Source organism: Diadema antillarum, unplaced genomic scaffold (assembly GCF_040938485.1).
Source record: "Diadema antillarum isolate AM-2024a unplaced genomic scaffold, OU_Dant_1.0 seq00000998_RagTag, whole genome shotgun sequence".
Taxonomy (NCBI): domain Eukaryota; kingdom Metazoa; phylum Echinodermata; class Echinoidea; order Diadematoida; family Diadematidae; genus Diadema; species Diadema antillarum.
In genome coordinates, this window is record NW_027271836.1 from 1,337,685 (window position 1) to 1,358,094 (window position 20,410).

At 41.3% G+C, this 20,410-nt stretch overlaps 1 protein-coding gene across 1 annotated transcript in view; it reads left to right on the forward strand.

The window, feature by feature from the left end:
* The window catches only part of LOC139742338 (uncharacterized), a 143,272-nt gene that overhangs the window by 110,403 nt on the left and 12,459 nt on the right, over positions 1 to 20,410 (forward strand). Inside the window, exons 7-11 of the mRNA XM_071652915.1 lie at positions 6,762 to 6,947; positions 8,430 to 8,529; positions 9,229 to 9,379; positions 10,360 to 10,581; positions 17,663 to 17,780. Of these exons, the coding sequence (XP_071509016.1) occupies positions 6,762 to 6,947; positions 8,430 to 8,529; positions 9,229 to 9,379; positions 10,360 to 10,581; positions 17,663 to 17,780 (777 nt within the window). The remainder of the gene's footprint in view (positions 1 to 6,761; positions 6,948 to 8,429; positions 8,530 to 9,228; positions 9,380 to 10,359; positions 10,582 to 17,662; positions 17,781 to 20,410) is intronic.

Consider the following 20,410-nt stretch of genomic DNA (forward strand, 5'->3'; position numbering starts at 1 on the left):
TTTTTGAGGGAGCAGTATGCAGCGATTGTCGTTTGACCAACCAGATGAGGTTTATTAGTAGGCTGAGTATCTCAAATTGCACTTGAGAAGTGAAGACCCAAATTTTGGTGGATGTCTCGCTGCCTGTGATGATTTGGGTCGTGCAGCTGGTCAGTATGATATAGGGATGAGGGAACGCTATTCCCTCGTATGGTCACTTATTGTCATCAGACCATATTTACCCAGAGTAATTGATATGGCACGGCATATTGAATTCTTAGCCCCGGTCTGGACGTCATTGATTTTACGGGTCAATCCCAATGAAAGAGAAGACAGAGGGTACTATAACTGAGTGAATTAAATCAAATGGACTTAAGTGAATATATGGAGATGTGATATGCTTACAGAAAAACAACAAGCCAACTTGTTCATATTTGAAGTGGGATAAACTGTACCTTTTGCTTATCTGCAGTTGATGAAGGCGTCATTTGGGATGTAAAAATTGTTTGTCAGGATGTTTGTATGGCTTTACGATATGCATAATTTGTTATTTCACTAAGTCATCATATTTCAGTGATTGCCATCTTCATTAATCAGTTGTATTGTAACTATTTCAGGCTTCAGACCACTCCCAAGACAATATGTCTTGCTCAATTGTGTTGCCTTCACTTCCTCTTGGCTTGCTTTGCTTCCAGTTACTTCAATAGTCATTCTTTGTGAAAATCTGTGCGTTTGTGTGTGTGTTTTCAGTCACCTTTTCAAATGAGCCCCTGAATCTATGCAGAGCATGTTTTTATTAGAAGTACAGTGTAAAGGTGAAGGAGTCACATTGCTGTCATTGATCTGACAATTAATGCTAGAGTCTGCAACAGCAGTGTGTTTTTGAAGACTCGTGAGTGCATGACAGTGCAAGTGATGTGCTTGTCTGATAGAAATCATGTATTAAAGCCAGCTGTGTATCCCGACCTGCAGCACACACCTAGAGGATCCTTCTCTGCTTCACTGGGAGGAAACTGTTGCCATGGAAACATTCACCTCCACAGCCAGCAGGAAGAGGTGGAAATCTGTGGTATCTCTCAGCCAGCTATGATGAGGGGAAAGGACCGGAATGTGGGATCAGTTCCTTGCACTCAGGCGGACACAACTTCATCCTGGGGGGAAAATTGTAAAGAAAAAGAAGAATTGCATGGAATTTTTTTTTCTGTGGAGCCGAAATAATTCATAAGCACAACTTTGGCTGAGCCTGATCTTGCTGAAATGGAAGCCCTTTACGCCTTTGTAGCTGGATTATTACGATTGAAGATGCTGGACTTTGTGTTGAAGGAAGTGTGAGGTTATTTTGAAATGAGTGTAAACCTTCAGGGTTTGTCTGCAACACTAGAGCTTTCCTGCTGAGGTTATCCAAGTCCTCAATTTTAATTGAATACTTGTCATGAGATTTGTTGTTTCAAAGAGAGAGAGAGAGAGCAAGCAAAAATAGCATATGAATAAATCCATCTTGAATTTGTTAGTCAAGATGGAATTTACGTTCCAGATGACTTCCAGAGAGCTCATTAGTTTTCAGTAAATCCTACCTCCTCGAAAATTTCCTTGACATTTTTTTTTCTTCAAGAGGTTGAAGAGCCTCTCTCCTCGTTTCTTGTGGCCTACCTCCTGTAGACATCTTGGCAGACAATGAAAACTGAGACTACAGCTAAGATAAGTGAGGGGGAAGTAGTGACGTATGACCCGATTTGTTTAGGTAATATTTAGCAAATTAATCACAACAGTGAAGACAGAAATACGGCAGCCATATCTCGCGGCGAGAAGAAAACGTGTTGCTCCTCCGTTGATTGCTCTTGTTCCATGTACCTTTGGAGCTCCGGATGTCAGACTCGAGAGAAATCGTGGGCAAGGATCACGCTTGAAGACTATCAATCTCACGGCAAGTTGATTGTGACGTCAGAGTCTCCATCGCTGCATGAAACAATGGTAGCTTTTCACATCTCTGATATTCTCTCTCTCTCTACAGTCTGTATCTCAAAGAACCGACGACCAATTAAATCCCCCGCTGATGCTTATCGTAGAAATCCCTGAATATCGGGTCATGCGTTGATCGTGACATTTCCAGAACAATAGGAGTTCATGTCACAGGGAAATGTGCCAAGTTGAAATCCAGCACCCCCTCCTCTCCACAAACCTGTCTGTAAGATTTTTGTATTCAGAGCTGATATTATGAATCACAATAGTGTGACTTATTGCCCTTTGGCAGAAAATCAGATCAGCATACAGGTAACATGAATACAACATACCGAGAAATAGTCTCCCAAAGAGCAATAGCAACACTGAGTGATACAGAGATTTTGTATTGTATGAAAACAAATTTACCTTCACTTAGAAGCATTACAACCAGAGTAACACTTTAATGAATTTGTATAGAAAGATAGAGTGGAAGAACCATGGAGAAAGCTATGCTTGTGACTTCATGAATTTTAAGGATAAGTAAATTATGTACCATTTTGAATACTGTCAAAGGAACTTTTAGGAATTTTATATCTGGCAGTAAAGATGGATCTGTCTTCTTTCAATCCGTGAATTCCTGCTTCAAAACTTAATGTTACAAGTATCAAATAGTTGATCTTTTCAAAAACATTTAAAACCACTGCATGGTAATTATTGCCACATTCAGGATTCCTTCATATTTCAAGTCAGCCACATGTGGCTCATCTGCCTGCTCAGAAATAATTTCTACGAATTTGCTCTGTGTCAAAAATATTGATTTGCACTTAAGCCCTCATCCAGTGGTTGCAGCCCTATCCCACCAGTATCTAGTAATGCCATCACTGACAACTTCAGCACTATTGATCGGTTTGCGGAGAAAAATGATCATGACTACTGCCTGCAATTATCATCACGCGAGTCGGCAACCTTTGGCATGCTTTGATTTCCTTGCTGTGTTTGCTTTTGTTTGTTTTTTCTGTTTATTGTTGTTAGACATAGAACTCCATCTTATTTGAGGCACTTTTTTAGGGAGTATGTAGAGGGGCCTTCTTGGCTTGGGATGGTGCTCATTCTTCGGAGTCTCCCTCATTCAGACAAATTGATGTTCTCTCTTGATTTCTTTCATTTGTCTCATCCACAAAGCTTTGATGAAAGTCTGAACATCATTTCTGGAGATATTGGGTAAGGGGGGGGGGGGGCAGGGTGTGTTATGGAAGGCAATTTCATCTCTGAAGTAGACGCCAGCGTGCTTACCCCATCTCGCAGATTGGCATAACGGTCAATTTAGTTCCCCCAGATATGGTCGCATCGTCCGTTTATCAGCGATGCATGTGCGTGATGAATGTGGAAGCAGTCTGTATACATTTGGAAACTTTCACGTGGCGTGTGCATGGTGCAGCTCCATGTGATGCAATAACCCAAGGCAATGGAGGGGATAGACAAGGTTAGTTGGAGTCCTTTGGATGAATTACCTCCATACACCCTCAGATAGGACTTGTGTCAAGATGTCACAGACTGATGATTCGAAGCCCCCCCCCCCCACCGTCAGTCTATCTCCCTTGCTCTCTCATCTTCCTCCCCCCCTTTCCTAAGGAGGTTTGCATTTGCAGACTAGCCACAAACTGCACTGAATTGATTTGTTGATTCTATCTGGAGTAGATGAGGGGCTGTATATCGGGAGGTAAATTCGGTTGATGAATATATTCGTGTCCTCTCGTGGAGTGGAGAGTAATCTCCATATACGTTGTACTGTCCATTACCCAGCAATACAGAAACTGCTCCGCCTGCTCCATCTTCCATTGGAGTAAATATGACTGTAAGATAGATTACAAGAAGCTAAAAGGGCAAATTGAACACTAAATAGAAGCTTTGTCTTTGTGTTGTCACTCCTTCAAATCATTTAAAGTTGGTAGGTGAAAGTGAAAGTCTATGTTTTATTCAATGTTTCCTCAGCATTACATCAGGGGGGCGTTTCATGAACGAGTTCGTTGGAGGTTTTCACCGACAAATTTGCTATCAGCCAATCAGACGCAAGGATTTCAGTAGCTTTTAACAGTTGTCAGTGTAAATCACTGACAAAAAGTTTCATGAAACGGTCCCCAGGTTTTAACTAATAAAAGCAATCATTCAAATTACTTTCAAATGGACTTTAAATGTATCCTGGCCACATATATGGACTCCTATCTGAGGAGGATTAATATTATTATTATTTTTTTAGGTTTTTCTTATTAAACCACAATGAAAATAATGACCTGCTTTTATGTCTTCCTTACACTAACCTGCATACTGGAGGACTGGAATATGAGGCACAGTGTTGTCATCACCACATAATAAGGAGGCATAGCTCTATATCTGTGAAGTAAAAATATACAGACATACACACACATGCTCACATTTCCTTATGCCAAAATATTCTCTTCCTGCCAACTATCAGCAGTCAAAATAAGCACAAAAAAAAAGGGACTGGTTGGTGTTATGGGATGTGAATCACCTCATCATCCCACCCTGCCATGTTCTTCCTCCATCTGGTTTTCTACCTTACCGTTGTGCGTGTTGTGTGTTCTCTCAAACGGCTTCAATCGGGGATATTGCACCGTCTCACTCTAGGCAACCGGGGATACATTTCACACCGGGTATATGCCCGTTTGCTCAGAGTACTGTATATGCCATATATTTGGCGAGTCTAAATTTTCACGAATTGGGACTCCCCAACGATTTCGCAAGTGGTTAAAGATTTGTGATCGTGGAGTACAGTCAGAATGGAGAAATATATACGTGCTTGTCACATTCATATTGGGATCAGAGTCAATAATTTTGTGTGTCTTTAAATTAGCGAATAACACCTGACTCGCGAAATTTGCGAAAATAATAACCTCACATAATATTCGGCGTAAACAGTATTTAAAACCAATGAAAAGGCACCCTCTCAAAACCCTAGGGGTACCTTAGGGCTATATAATGCAACTGCCCGATGTGCATACATGTGTATTTATTACCTGTAAGTAGGGGAATAGTTTTCACAGTTTTCAGATAGGGGAATTTGAGAATTTTTACATGTATCCTCAATTGTTGTGTATGCACCTACATGTAATGTATACTCTACATGAAGCCTGATTTTATATTTTCCAAGCTTAATTTTTAAATATTTTATTTTTGTTTTCAATTTGAATTAGTCAATTTATTGGAAACAAGAAAAATACTTTCCTTTTTTTCAGAAAAAGAGAAAAAAAAGTGGAATATGCCCAGTCACTTTTAGCAAACTATCATATCCCCGGTTGAAGCATCTTACAAGCATGTGTGTGTGTGTGTGTATGTATGTGTGTGTGTTATTCCATTTCACTTGGTCTTCCTGCTCTCCCTGTTTCACAAGATGTTTCATGCAATTTTGAAGATGAATTAGACAACTTATCAGTGAGTCATCTTTTCTGGGTAACTTTAAGGGGTTCATTACGTGGCAGATACAATGTACATGTACATGAGAAATCATAGGTGTCTGTCATATTATACCCCAGTGATTACTCCATTCAAACATGATATAAGCTGTTTTTTTTTCATGCACAAATATTTTTGCAAATGAGGGGGTCACAGACATATTTGCAAGATGATTTTTTTTTTTTTGTGAATTGACTCCGAGGCTGTCATAAGTTCAATATTACCCCAGTGCATGACGACGTTTTCATGTGTTGTTAAATTGCAGACCAACAGTAATTTTCGAAATTCAAGAAAAATAAACCCTCATGAAAATAACAGCTTATATAGTACTCAGGAGACAAAAAAAAAATAAATGAATAAAGAAGAGAGGAAATAGCATAAGTACTTGGATGTGTCATTACCAAGCTAATGATGGACATCAACAGATGCCGTCTTTATTTTCAGACTTCGAATGAACTTGATGATTCTGCAGGATCTGTAGTTTGATCGTTGGAAAACAAAGGGATCTTCTTCTTACCAAGTGTAGCCAGAAACTGTTGCATTGCAAATACCATGAAGTTGCAGAACTGGATGTACTTCTATTCAGTTGTTACTGGAGGTGATGGTTTCTGTGCAGTTTGTAGAGTGTGTGCCTACATGTATTATTTTCCGTCAGTGAGATGTGTGGTAAACCAAATCCAGGCCAGCTGCAGCTGATATGACCACATGAGCCCTGCATGGATTTTGATTTGAAAAGAGCGCATCAGCGATGTGACCTCCCTCTTATTTTCACATCTCGGCAGTTGGGTATCGACGTCTTGTCTGTGGACCGATGGTGTAGACAACATTGATTGAGCAGATTATATGCAAAGGACACAGTGAAAGCGCCTCAGCCTACACTGAATCCCACTTCTATCCTTTAGTCTCTTTCTCTATAGTATTCTTTGATGTTATATTATCAGTATTTTTTTTTCTTGTTGCTCTGTGGAGTTTTGCTCATACCTCTCTTGAAAGTTCTGTAGGACTTAAAGTTGCAATAATGAATGTATAAGTTATTTCAAAGATGAGAAAATGTGGAAATTGTGGGAAAACTTGTTGATTTAAGGACTTATTAATGCATCTCAAAGATGTATTATTAAAGACTGTTGACAGCCTTTTCTGTGTTTGTTGTTCATTTCCTATTTTTTGTATATATGTGTGTGTGTGTGTGTTAGTATACCTTGCATATCTGTACATTCATGGTATAAAGAGAAAGCAAATTAAAGGAGTCTTGTACACAACAGCAGAATAGAAAAGTTACACTTAGATAAATGTTCTTTGCTAGTTATGATTTTTATTTTCTAATCATTCTATTCCCCTCCCGTTCCCCCCTTATCTCTCCCCCCATGCAGGCAGTCCCCCTGCTCTGACGCGCCCCACCCTCTGCACCTCGGCCTGGGAATCCCCTCTCCACCAGGCCGCCCGCAAGGGGGACACGGCCACCCTCTGCCGACTCATAGAGGAGCAGCACGACCGGACCTCACCAGAGAAAGATGGCTCCACTCTCATCCACGCCGCCGCCTATGGCGGACATGTAGGTCAGTGTCACCATCTCTTCCTCGGTTTTCTGAGATGAAAACATAGTGGGAGGGAATTGTCACAGAAATCTAAGATATTGTGGTACACTATTACTTCCTGAAAACAAGTTTTTGAGTGTTACCCTGCGTAAATCCTGCAACAACAACCTGTGTGACGCACTGTATGTGACCTTTATAGATCGTCATTTGCCAGTGCCCACGATGAAAAGTGTTGCTGCTTTGATTGAATTAGATATTTTAGTCTCTTCTTTTTCCATCAAATTCATGAGCAAGACATCAGTGGACATTGACCTATAAAATTTGTCAGCTACCATATGTGAGAGGTTCTGACGGTAATCCTTGAACATGGCACCTACATGGTAGGAAATTAATTGGACTGCTCCTGCGACAGACCAGAATTTGTTGGAAGTACGGTGATTCACCCTATGCGGATCTTTGATAAGTAGTACAACTATTAAAGCCGACTGACTCCCTAGTCACTGTCTGAGGTGTCAGTAGGGCAGTGACCGATGCAACAGCCAGGGAGAGATCATTAGCGGAGAGTGAGGCGAGCGCAGTACGGTGGGCTATCTTGACGAAATCAGCGGTTCCTTATCGCTTCATCTCTTCATGGTTACTCATGTTCCTCCCTCCCCTGCAGGCAGCCACATTCCTGACACTCTCGGTGCTGAATATCACATGTGTGTCGGGGAAAAAACAAATACTGCAGAATGACATGACCAAGAACATGGAGACACACACTTTCAGACACAGACACAGACAGACACAAACACATACTGTACATTGTTTCAGACACACGCTCACAGACAGACATAATGTTAGGCACACACACACACACACATACATACATACATCTAGACATTTCAAATGCACCCATATTGTACAAACACAAAGGGCCACAGACATAATTTCACACACAGACACATGCACACACACACATGCAGACACAAACAAACACAGACAGAAATAGCAGTAACACACACATACAATGTGTATTCAGGCACATAGTCACCAACGTACTCTCAAACAAAGGCATAAGGAAGAGATGCCACTCTCTGTTCTTTGAAAGTGACTTGAGTCAGGCACAGTATGAGTTAGTCATCTTAGTCTTTGATAATCCACTGCCAAACACTTGTAATGAATTGCCAAACTTTTGTAATTAACTCATTCAACAGATGTCAGTCCTGGAAATTTTCCAGTGGGATTATGTCAACAAACTTAATTTCATTGATATGTGTCATCACACGTCGCTGAAAAATATGACTGGCATGAACTCAACAAACCCACGGACTGTATTTTCTGTGGGTTTGAATCTTCAGATAAATCTGGTATTAAGAATATCAACCTTTTGTTTCCAGTATTGATAAATCATGATTTTCCTACTTGATATATTTTGTGTACATGCATTTGTGTATAATGATTGAGAGATTTTTACAACTGTATAATTGATGATCATCTTCCTGTGCTCTTGTATCTTCACAGATAGTTTAGATTTATTAGTTACCCTAGGAGAAGACCCCAACACAGCTCAAGCAGAAGGGCTCACCCCCCTCCATGTAGCAGCCGGAGAGGGGCATGAAGGGTAAGTTGCCCCACCCCACCCTTACCTCATCAGCCCTCCTATTGTCTGATACCCATACCCCTCTTTGTATGCAGAATGAATCTTTGTCAGCAAAAGTCACAGATTCACAGGGGAAAAAAAGATATCTGACATGCTCCAAATGTCAACAGATGCTGTTCCATCCTTCCTCTCCCCCTTATTAAAAGATAAAGAGCTTTCAAACTCCACTCACAGTATTAGCATCAGGTACCCAGATACTTTATCAATGTACACGTGTATGTCACTCATTAGATTATAGATGAGATACCTATTGGCAGTGTGCATGTGATGCATAGCTGGCAAGTTTTCCCAACAAAATCAAAAAATCTTTTTGCATTGTGACAAAAAGAAAGGTATTAAGAGCCTCCCCGAATTGACGACTTTTGACCACCCATTGAGATGCTAGTAACACACAAGTAATTCCTGAGATTTTTGAAAACCTGTGTGATTTTGATATGTGTATTTTGGAAGCCCTGGCAATGGAAATTGTGAATTCTTCAGGTGATTCCATTTGAATTTAAATGAACTGAAATTATTTCTTGTATTTCAAATAGCAGCAAAGTACAATACATATCACTGGACAGAGCAATATCAAAATCATTAAAATATCATAATATCATTGAAATCAATGTTGATGTTAATCTCATCCTTTTGGTCTCTCTTGCATTTATTGACCTCCAGGTGCGTGAGGTTTCTGCTTGAGCATGGTTCCACCCCCCTGTGCAGCGACTCACAGGGGTGGCAGCCCATCCACTGGGCAGCGGCCAGTGGCCACACCTCCTGTGTCAGAACCCTACTGGACAACGGTGCCACTCGAGACTGCATCACAAACGTAAGACACCAGGAGAGCAAACCAAGATCTCACCTGAACAACACTGGCCTTTATATAGTGACTGTCCTGAGCAAAAAACAAAACAAAACAAAAACAAAAACAAACAAACAAACAGACAAAAACAAGAAAAATAAAATTTTACTGTCTTGGGTTGCAGCTCACTTAAAACACACAATTGATGATTATCACCATGTCTGCGCTGTTATGCATTTTGCATAAAGAGAGAGCAGTGCCTATGACTTATAATCTTTGTAGGGTAGATTCAGTAAATGACATTAGAGTGGTTTGTTAGAAATGCGAACAGATTTATCCCAAAAGAGAGCATTCCCTGTCACTGTCAAGATAGTGTAATATTTAGGGTAAGCATAGTATGCCATGTCTTGATTATGCGCTAATTTTTAGTCCCCACTTTCATGTCATTTGTCAGAATTTTGTAATATCTTTCTAAATCTGTAGCTGTCACATTTGAGTTTCTGTTCAGAGCAACTTTTACTTTGGTCAAATTTTAAAATCAAGGTTTTATTGTACACACCTCGCACTAGCTCTCTTTCTCAGCGATTTCGCATACTTTCAGGATTTTGCGACTGTTAGACTTAAAATTCATGCTTTCTGTAATTGTCAGTCAATGTTTCATTTAGTAGCAATGGAGACAGTTTTTTTTTTATACTGTAAGTTATCTACCTGTTAGCTGAAGATGATTGATTAATTGTTGTGTTTTCTTCCAATTCCATCTAAAAGGAAAAGCTGCACAGAGTTGGGTAGGTGTTGTTAATGCAATTGCACGTTTGTAGTAGGTCAGGTCTTAAATCAAGACAGAATGCGAATGCAACAATTGTGTCTTGCGTGTTGTTAGAAAATAATGGATGGCCTCAAAACCAAAAGAAGAATGAAAAAAAAAGAGAGAGAGAGAGAAGAAAGAGTGGGAATTGAAGCTGTATAGACTGACAGCAATCTTGACTGTATTTCCTCTGCCTGTGCAGATTGGCTGGACGCCGTTCCACGCGGCGGCCCGCTACGGCCAGATGAGCTGTCTGCACACGCTGCTGATCCACCTGCCGAGCAGCGAGCAGACAGACATCCAGATGCTATCCCAGATCAACCAGGAGACGACCCACCAGCCTCCCGTCTCCTCAGACCTCCTCAATGCCATGGATCACGACGGGTGGACCCTGGCTCACATCCTGGCATCCACCGGACAGAAGGTGGGGCACCCCTTCCCCCTTGGGGTGGAACTCGTTGATCTTTGTGTATCCTAGTTTGGCAACATCTAAAAGTCACATGCCATAGTCATCTATGAAGGAAATTTTTATGCAGCGGAGAAGTAGCAAGGAGGATAAGAAACTTACTGAAACTGGAAAAAAAAAAAAACTTGTTGTGAAACTCGCAAAATGTGCAGGTGGATGTATAAGGGAATATGGTATTTTTGCTGCTTTTGATACAAAGGGATCTCCAGACCCAGAGCTGCCAACTCATGTGTTTTTATGATTTACCCTGTACTGTATATACAGTATGGTGGATTTTTTTTTTTCTACATCAGAAATAAAGATATGTGGGTTTGAGATAAACACAAGATTTTTTCAGACATTTGATTTAGCATGCTAAATAAGTTACCCGTTTTTCGATCCTCAGATTGATTATTGCCTTCTGAATATGTTTTGAAGTGTACATCAGTATGTATCTGATTTGCAGTGGTTTGACGTCCTGTAAATATTGCTCTTACACCAGATGCTCCTTCGTAGCATTGACGCATGAAAGCAAGTTTTTTAGCATGCATTTCAATTCATGGCAGCTTAATTAAAAGCTGAATAAAAGTCTTGTTTACAACATAATTCCCCCAAATTTACAATGCAAGTGAGAAGTAAAACAGTGTCCTATCTGTTTGTTTGTCACAGTGACAAGGAAGAAATCCAAAGTAAATACCACACTTGTGCAAGCTATTGTAATCCAAGAGTACATATGTGCAAGAACAGGGGTAGGTCATAACCCCTCCAATCATTTGTGGGATTTACAATGTTTAAGGCTACCTCCAAAGAATCAATCCTTGGTCTCTGTTCCAAGTCGTGCTTCTCCAAGACTCTGGGAATTTGCTTGAGTCGAGCAGTTTCTCCTCTGTGCCAAATGGAGGATGCGTGTTTGATGCGTATGAGAAGTACTTGAGCCGAAAGCATTTATGGTGTTATATTTAGCAAGTCTTAGCCGGGCTCCGGTGCGCGAGCATCTCCAATGACAGGCATGATTTTCTATCAATTAGGACTCTTCCTGCCCCCGAATCTGGCTCTTCCTGCTATGAAGCTGTCTCCCCGTGGTTCCTGGATGCTCGGAATATCCAGCTGGCTTCTCGTTGTCTTGTCAACGGCTTGGCCACTGAAACCCCCCACCCCCTTTTCATCCTTCACTGCTATCCAGCCTTCCACAGTCTAAGTAGTTAGCATTAATCAGATCTTGCTGTCTCACTGCACAATCCCAGTTTTCTTGAATCGACTATCTCAGTCGTAAAATGCTCCTGCAATATCTTTGAACTCCAAGACATGTAGTCAAATCTTGGGCAGATGGCTGTAAAAGCTGCAGGAATTTACCCCCAATACTCTAGATGTTCAAGAGTTGACTATGCTCCGTTTATTCCACCTTCGAAACAGAACAACGTCTTGTCAACAGAACGATGCCTCACATATTTGCCCCATTGATATCCATCCCCTCCAAATCAAATTGTCAATCTTCAAATTTGTCTCCCAAATATTTGCTCCCCCTCCTCTTCTTTTTTTTCTCCGCTCCACCCCCGTAATTTCATTGCCAAATTTGTCTCCAAATTCTCCCCCTCAACCCTGATCCATGACCTGCAGTAGCTCGCTACAGAGGACCCTCAGGGATGGATTTGAGGGTTGATGCAGCCCGAAAGGTATAAACAACATGTCATCAACTTCAATCCAACATCCATTAACTCGGCCCCAATGCCTACTGTGTGTGCTTGGTTTCATTCCAGAAAGGATAGTTTGATACTGACACTTGGCATAGGGCTGAGACAGAGTCCGTTAGTTCAGTGGGAGGAGGAAAAGATACCACGTGACAAGTTCTGTGCAGGCAGATAAAGTGAACATGACAGCTAGCTATGCAAGCAAGGGGAAATGAAGCCGTACGAGACCTAATTTGAAAATTCCTGCCAGTTTTTGATTTATACGTAGAGATTTTTGCACTCAATTCCATATCATAAATGATGGTGAATTCTTGCTGATGCTACATGTTAGCAAGTGCTGTGATACATTGCCATCATTAAATTGTCAGTTTGTAATGGATGCAGCATATTTTTTCTTGTCAGTGGAAAAAAGGTATCAAAAGTTGTCATCACTGTTATGATTGCAGTAATAAACTGTATATAGATCCCTTTATTGTGAAAGTGGTAGTTCATGTATTTAGGAATTTCTGTTTCATTGATTCAGCAAGTTTCATTCATGTCATTCTAGATTGACCGGAGAAGTACCATTAACACTTCTGCTGTGTCTAACTTGCTGTTCCTGTCAATGAGAGCATTTGATGTACACATGTATACACATGTATACTGGTGTGCGCCTCCATAGGTAGCCCCACTCATTTAGGGCTCTGATTATATTGTCTCTTTTACCTGGTTTTTGCTGCATTTTTGCAGTATGGTTGTTCATATTGTATTCTGTTTGTGTCAAGGATCTTGCTAGACCATTTCCAGTCAATTTGTTGGTAAGTTAGCTGTATATTTAAGCAGATGAATTTTGTATCTTGATACTGTTGCCTACTCTGTATTGCCATTTTCAGTGTCCAGCCCAGTGTTGCACACTTGCTTCATGCATATTGTGTGTGTACTTGCTTTGTACTTTCAATAGCACCTTTTGTTGTCACACCGTTCACATGTGTATGTCAATAGCATCACCTCCACAGCAATGGAGGGGATTAAGATCTGGCGTCTCTGGCATCTCTTCTTTTGTATACCTCTGATTGTATCTCTCTTGAACGTGAACCATGTATTCATGCTGCCAACTGATGCTTGTAACTGTAATCACAGTCTACTTTCTCCTGTTCACAGGCTTGTCAGACACTGTGGTAAACCTGTTGCATACTATAGCAACACATGTGCATGTTTTCAGTTAGCCATCCTACTGTCCGGTGACATTCAAACAAACCCAGGTCCATGTACTGAAGTCGATGTAATGCAACATGCTAATGAGTATTGCAGTAGTTTTCAACCGAATCGTATTACATATGATGTACATGCCCTCCATCAGTTTAATGGGAAGCCCAGTCATCTACTTCCTTTGACTGTTTGGAGAAGGGTATGTGATCTTGGGATTGCGCAGCAGCGGCGTACTCACAGGGGACGCCGTAGGCGAAGGATTCCAAGGTCACAGTCCCTTTGTGATGCTTCCAGTGGGTCTCAATTTGGTTTATGGAACGCAAGATCCTTGACGAATAAAGTCGATGCAGTGTCAACTCTGATCATAGATAATGATATTGATGTGTTAGTCATCACTGAGTCATGGCTTTCAGGTGACCAGAGGGATGAGCCTACCCTTGCTGAATTGAAATTATCCCTTCCAAATTTCAATATTATCAATCATCCCAGAAAGACATCTAGAGGAGGTGGTATCTGCGTCCTGTATAGGTCTGCTGCGCGTTGTGTTGTCAATGACACACACAAATTTATGTCTTTTGAACTGCTAGATTTCACGATTCATCTCACTTCTTCATCTACTGTTCGGGTTTATTGCATTTATCGCCCACCCCATTCCTCTCGTCACACCTTTACCAGCAACGACTTTCTTGATGAGTTTTTAACTCTCCTCGAGAGTGCTGCTGTTGATGCTCATCCAACCATTCTTCTTGGTGACTTTAATATACATGTAGATGATTCTGCCGATAGTTTCGCTCAGTCTTTTCTCAATGCCGTCGAAGCCTTTGGGTTTCATCAACATGTTAAGGGTGCCACTCACCAAGCAGGCCACACACTTGATTTAGTCTTTAGTAGGAAATCTGAAGATATTATTTCCCATATCACTGTATTGCCATCTTTGCCATCTGATCACTCCGCCATTCTTTCCGCCATTAATCTTAAAGGCCCACCAAATCCTAGAAGGAAAGTAAGCTTTAGAAAGCTTCGCAATATTGACACCAACTCTTTCCGCCAGGATATTAAACAGGCTTTGTTGACTTCCCAATGTACATCTTGTCCTACAGAAGCAATTTCAATGTATAATGACATGCTGAGTAATCTGTTGGACAAGCATGCCCCTGTTAAAACTGTGACTGTGACAATTAGACCCAATGCCCCTTGGTTCTCTGATGAGGTTAGGGAGGCCAGGAGGCGTCGGCGTCGTGCTGAACGTCGCATGTTGAAGTCCGGCATGCAGACTGACATGGACCTGTATCGTCAAGAATGTGAGCTGTACTACAGTCTGATTACTGATGCAAAGTCCCAGTACCTGAGAAAAGAGATCCCCAATGCTGACTCGAAACGACTATTCAACTTCGTGAAGAAACTGTCCACCCCTTCTGACTCTGCTATTTATCCTGAACACTCATCTGACTCAGAACTGGCGCACAGGTTCAGTATATTCTTCATGAAGAAAATTGATGATATTGTGTCTTCCTTTGTATCTGACGTGAACCCTTTGGAGTTATCCGTCCAGGCTCCTGAGAACTCTTTGAACTGCAACCTGAGCGAGTTTAATCCAGTCACTGATGAACAGCTTCGACGTCTCATCATGCTATCTCCACCAAAATCTTGCAGTCTGGACCCTCTTCCAACTTGGCTGCTCAAAGAGTGCCTTGATGAGCTGCTTCCGGTTCTAAAAAACATCATTAACACATCATTGTCATCGGGTATAGTTCCAATACCTTTCAAGACATCTCTTGTTTCCCCTCTGTTGAAGAAACCGAACCTAGATCCCGATGTCCTGAGCAATTACCGACCAATTGCCAATCTGCCATTTGTGAGTAAGCTTCTTGAAAGGATTGTGTCTACACAGTTAATGTCTTATGTTGACAGTAATCATCTGCTTCCTACAAACCAGTCAGCATACCGCAACCTCCACTCAACAGAAACTGCCTTGTTGAAAGTGCTCAACGATCTCCTTCTTGCTGTCGACAAGGGCAATGAGGCTGCTCTTCTTCTTCTTGACTATTCGGCTGCGTTTGACACGCTCGACCACACGTTGCTACTACAACGACTTAGTAATGACTATTCCATCACAGGCACTGCCATCCAATGGATCAAGTCATATCTTCAAGATCGCAGACAGAGGGTGATAATCAATGGGACCTGGTCACGTCCTAGTCCTATCAGCTGCGGAGTTCCGCAAGGATCCGTTGCCGGCCCCCTTCTTTTTCTCCTCTATACAGGTCCACTCACCAGAATCATCAATTGTCATCATGGAGTCAACTACGCTATGTATGCTGACGACACTCAAATTTACATAACTATGTCACCTGGCGATAGGATTGCTGCTGTTAATTCACTGAGAGAATGTCTCAACGACATCAAAACCTGGTCCACTGCCAACAGACTCCGTCTGAACGAAGACAAGTCTGAACTCATCCATTTCTCTTCACAGTTTAGGAGCACAGTTCCTCTACCAGATCTAACTACTCGGGATGGGATTATTAAGGTCTCTGACTGTGTTAGAGACCTTGGCTTTACTTTGGACAAACACTTAACTCTTAAACACCATATCACAAACATTTGTAAGTCTGCATCATGGGGTATTTTCAAAATAGGGAAGATCAGGCGTCTGCTTGATCAATCATCAGCTGAGCGGCTCGTCCATGCCTTCGTCTCCTCCTATCTGGACTACTGCAACTCCCTCCTTGCCGGCCTCCCTCTTTCTCACATATCCCCTCTCCAACGTATCCAAAATTCAGCCGCTAGATTAGTCTCCCTTAGTAGGAGACATGACCATATATCTCCTGTTCTCCGCTCACTCCATTGGCTTCCAGTACATTCCCGTATTACTTTCAAGATCCTACTTCTGACGTACAAAATCACACGTAATCTTGCACCCATATATCTTCAAAACCTAGTCTCTCTCCGCTCCTCCTCTTCTGCCAGACCCCTCCGTTCATCTTCCTCTCTCCAATTACTTCATGGCCCACGTACAAAAACCCGTTATGGTGACCGAGCCTTCTCTTCCATTGCTCCCACTCTTTGGAACAAACTTCCTCTCTATATTCAGAATGCCTCATCTGTCGAATCATTTAAAATTCTTCTTAAAACTCATCTGTTTAATCAGCTGTAATTTTTTTTTTTTTCTGGAGGCGCACACAGTTATCAATTATTGTACCATTGTATCACATGTATTTTTCTTTTCTTTTCTTTCTTCTTCTTTTGTTACTGTTAACGTTAATTTTGTTAACGTTATTGTGTTTTCTAGTCTATTTGTATGAGTAGCAAAGTGCGCTTAGAAACGTCAGTATGAAGCGCCATATAAATGCAATTATTATTATTATTATTATTATTAAGGCTCTGGACCATTACATAGGAGATCTTAGATTCGATTCCCTGCAAGCTGGTACAGCTGTTAACCTTTTGTCAGGCTTCGTGGCTAAGGTGTATATCTTCCATTCTTGCCAACTTACTCAAGATAGTCCATTACCATGGAGAAAGGTGAGGCAAGGGGTGAATGTGTGATCGTCTAGTGTCAGCCGCTTTACCTTTTCAGAAATGGATCTGCCTCTTCATGCTGAAGCACGCATTGATGAATAATTCTCAAGGCATACATATTTACATCATTCGTGTTTGGTATGGTACTTGACCAGCTGTGTATCGATTGACCAGTCTGAACTAACAGATTGTCACGGCATCTTCCATTATTATTTAGTTGCACTTAGTTGCACAGAGGTACTTATTTTCTTTCATAAAAGGAGATTCTGCATTGTGAACTAAGATAATCACTTGCATAAGATCGGCATGCCAAGTGAAGCCTGAGTAAATGATTAGCTTGCTGATTCGCTGCTACTACCCGAGAGTGAAATTGAGATGAAACATAAGTTAACAGAGGAAATTTCAAACCAAAGTCTGTAAAAGGCTCTGTGGCAGGTACAGCTCTCTCATGCTTATACCTCTCCAACAGTACAATCTCACACAAGATGGCATCAATATCCTTTGATACCCTGGTGTATACAAGTGTAAACCTAGTAATGCTGGGGTAATGGCAATGGCAGGGGCCAGGGATAGAACAGTGGGTTCTTTGAAGAGACTACCCTGGGCGAATAAAACCATTTACTTACATTTCATCATGTTATTACTGTTTTGTTTGTTGACAGGAGATGCTCGTAGCCCTCTATCAGTACGGCGGAGTCCACCTGACTGTGCCGGACAGACGAGGGCGCACTCCTCACAACGTTGCGACTGACTCGTGCAAAGAATACCTCAGCAGTATCAGTAAGTATTGTTTCTTTGTTATGTCACAATGAGATTGTGGGCTGTGTTTATGAATTTGCTGAAAATGAAAGCCTCACATATCAGGCAAATTACAGGCAGTGCAGTATCAATCTCGTAGGAAATTATGAAGAGCTCTTCAACCCAGAACACTTACATCAGAATTTGGAACATCTTAATGGCATTTCATTTATTTTTGGTCCTGCAGAAAATTATGTTCTTTTTCCTTGTGAACATGCACAAATGATTTGTCTTGGCCTGAAGAAAAGAATGCTCATGAATAATATAATATGTTTAAATGATCAATATTGTACATGATTGAATTCCTAGACTAAAATACAGCTCAACCCAAAAGAGACTTGATACATGTATGTAAGGAAACAAAAGTTATATCACAGAATGTTAAGTTTTCAATATTTCAGAGGTATATCCGAGATATAACTTTAGCACTGCTTGTACCCTCATCCCCTCCACCTTTTCCAGGTGAAGCTCAGTGTCCTCTTCATAGCTAATAATCACCCTGATTTTTTTTTTTTTTAACAACGTTATTAGCACTGGATTTCAGCCGTGAAGGCTGGACTTTAGGGCTTAGTAAGTGGGAAGGAAACTAGCAATAGGATGAGCTCCATATACATTCTTGCAGTCTCGTGCAGCTGGGGGGATAGAGGGCAGATGTCCACTAAGGGAGGGGGGAGTCCATGTGAGCACAGAAGTGTCAGGCTGATAATCCGAGTGATCTCTCGTCGATCGCAAAGATATTTTGTGACAATCCACAAATATGCCGTGACTTTGTGCTGGTGCCACAACTGCCCGTCAGTGACCCGCTAGATGTCCCTGCACTGGTCTGGTGTGGGAGGTTGCGTGATGTTTCCTTTAAACCCCGGCTCACCAAATTGTCGCTGTCAATTTCCTCCCTGTTAATCCCCCCATTGGCTGCTGATACTGCCTGGTCACTGATACCTACTCTTCTAATTATCCACATTCATATTGTTTCTGTTTTTTCCTCTTTCCATAAACAATTACTTTGTAATTAGTTAAACAGCTGATAAACTTACTGAGGTTTTGTTTTGTTTTGGTGTCTCACTTGCGAATGCACGTTTCTACAGATAATAATGACACTATTAAAGAGGAGATATCATAATGAATTCAAGCTATTTTTAAACATTCCAACTATGAAAACATTTGCCACAGTGTGTGTAGTATGTCTCTATGTACATGTATGTACAAGAGGGTGAGAGTGTAAAGTCTTGATTGCATGCTTCCAGTATTGAATACAAATATATGTCATGCAGCTGTATGGCAGGTGTGCATTTACAAGTGTGAACGTCTTTCTCACAAGTGGATGTGGGGTGTTAATTATCTTGCCCTCGTTCACACATACTTCCATTATAAGTTATTCTGTATTCACTGGTGTGTTAACTGCACCTTTTAGCTGAGGGGAATAGCCTTGATATAAGGGATGCAGTTTGATACACATAACAGCCAAATGTACACTCACAAAGACAGTCTGTGTGTACTGGAGCTCATCCTGATAGTGTTTATTGTCAGAAGTGCACAAGGTAATAGTTTAGAGTGTATTGGGGCAGTGCATGTCAAATGGTAGCCCTAGAATTTAGGGCAGCAGAGTGGCAAGCTGCTTTTCAGTTTCCATTTTCTCCTAGACACTGCATGGCATCCATATTCATGGCCATAGTAACTAACACTTGACTAACTCCAAACTGATACTAGATGTATTGAAAAGATCTGACATGCAGGTGTATTCAAAGTTGTCACAAGTCCCAGTGTTGTCATGCTTTTGTGGATAAACTGGCGAGAACTATGGGGGTGCAGTTCATACACAGGTATAGTTAAAGCACAGATGAAAACGGTGATAAGATGATATATCATTGTCATATGATGCAATCCGTAGCATTTGGCGTCAAAAGAAATGTCATATTTTGGATTCTGTGTTACACATATTTTCTTAACGCGGTCACACCGTTTTGTGTTTGTATGCAGTGAATATGTGGATAAGATGTTAATGTGATGAGTTTCTCTCACTAATTTCATTTGATGTCCTATACCTAAAAGAGTTGTTTTGGTATGATATGCTGTTTTAGGGACTGAGGTAGGATGGAACTTGTATTGATAGCGGTTTGAAAAAATAAAGATGGTGGATAGTCACCAACAGCAAAGCCTCACTTATATATTGCAACAAATTCTGTCAAGCAATGTCATGGTAGTTGATGGATCTCATCAAGGCACTTCTATAACCCATCCTTCAATTTTGCCCTGTGGTGATGGCATTGACAGAGGAAGAAGATAGAGCAATATCTGTCAAATTGAAGGGAGGGGGTTTGGGGTTGGGGTGTGAAGACGATGTCTCACAAACCTGGGGCATGTAGCAGCAGAGTCTGTGTCAGAGAGAATCCTGTGGTTTCCAGTGATCTCAGCAATCCTAATTGATGATTTCTTGTTGGGGGGATTTTCAAAATGCCATCCCGGATGCGTTGGAGGTAGTGCCTTCCCCACATGATGCATCGGAACCGGGGGATACAGGTACATCCTGAAGGGATACGGATATATCCCAGCTCTGTTCTAGGAGCGGGGCTTTATGCTGACTTCAGCTCAACATTGAGTCAATTCAGCGTGAT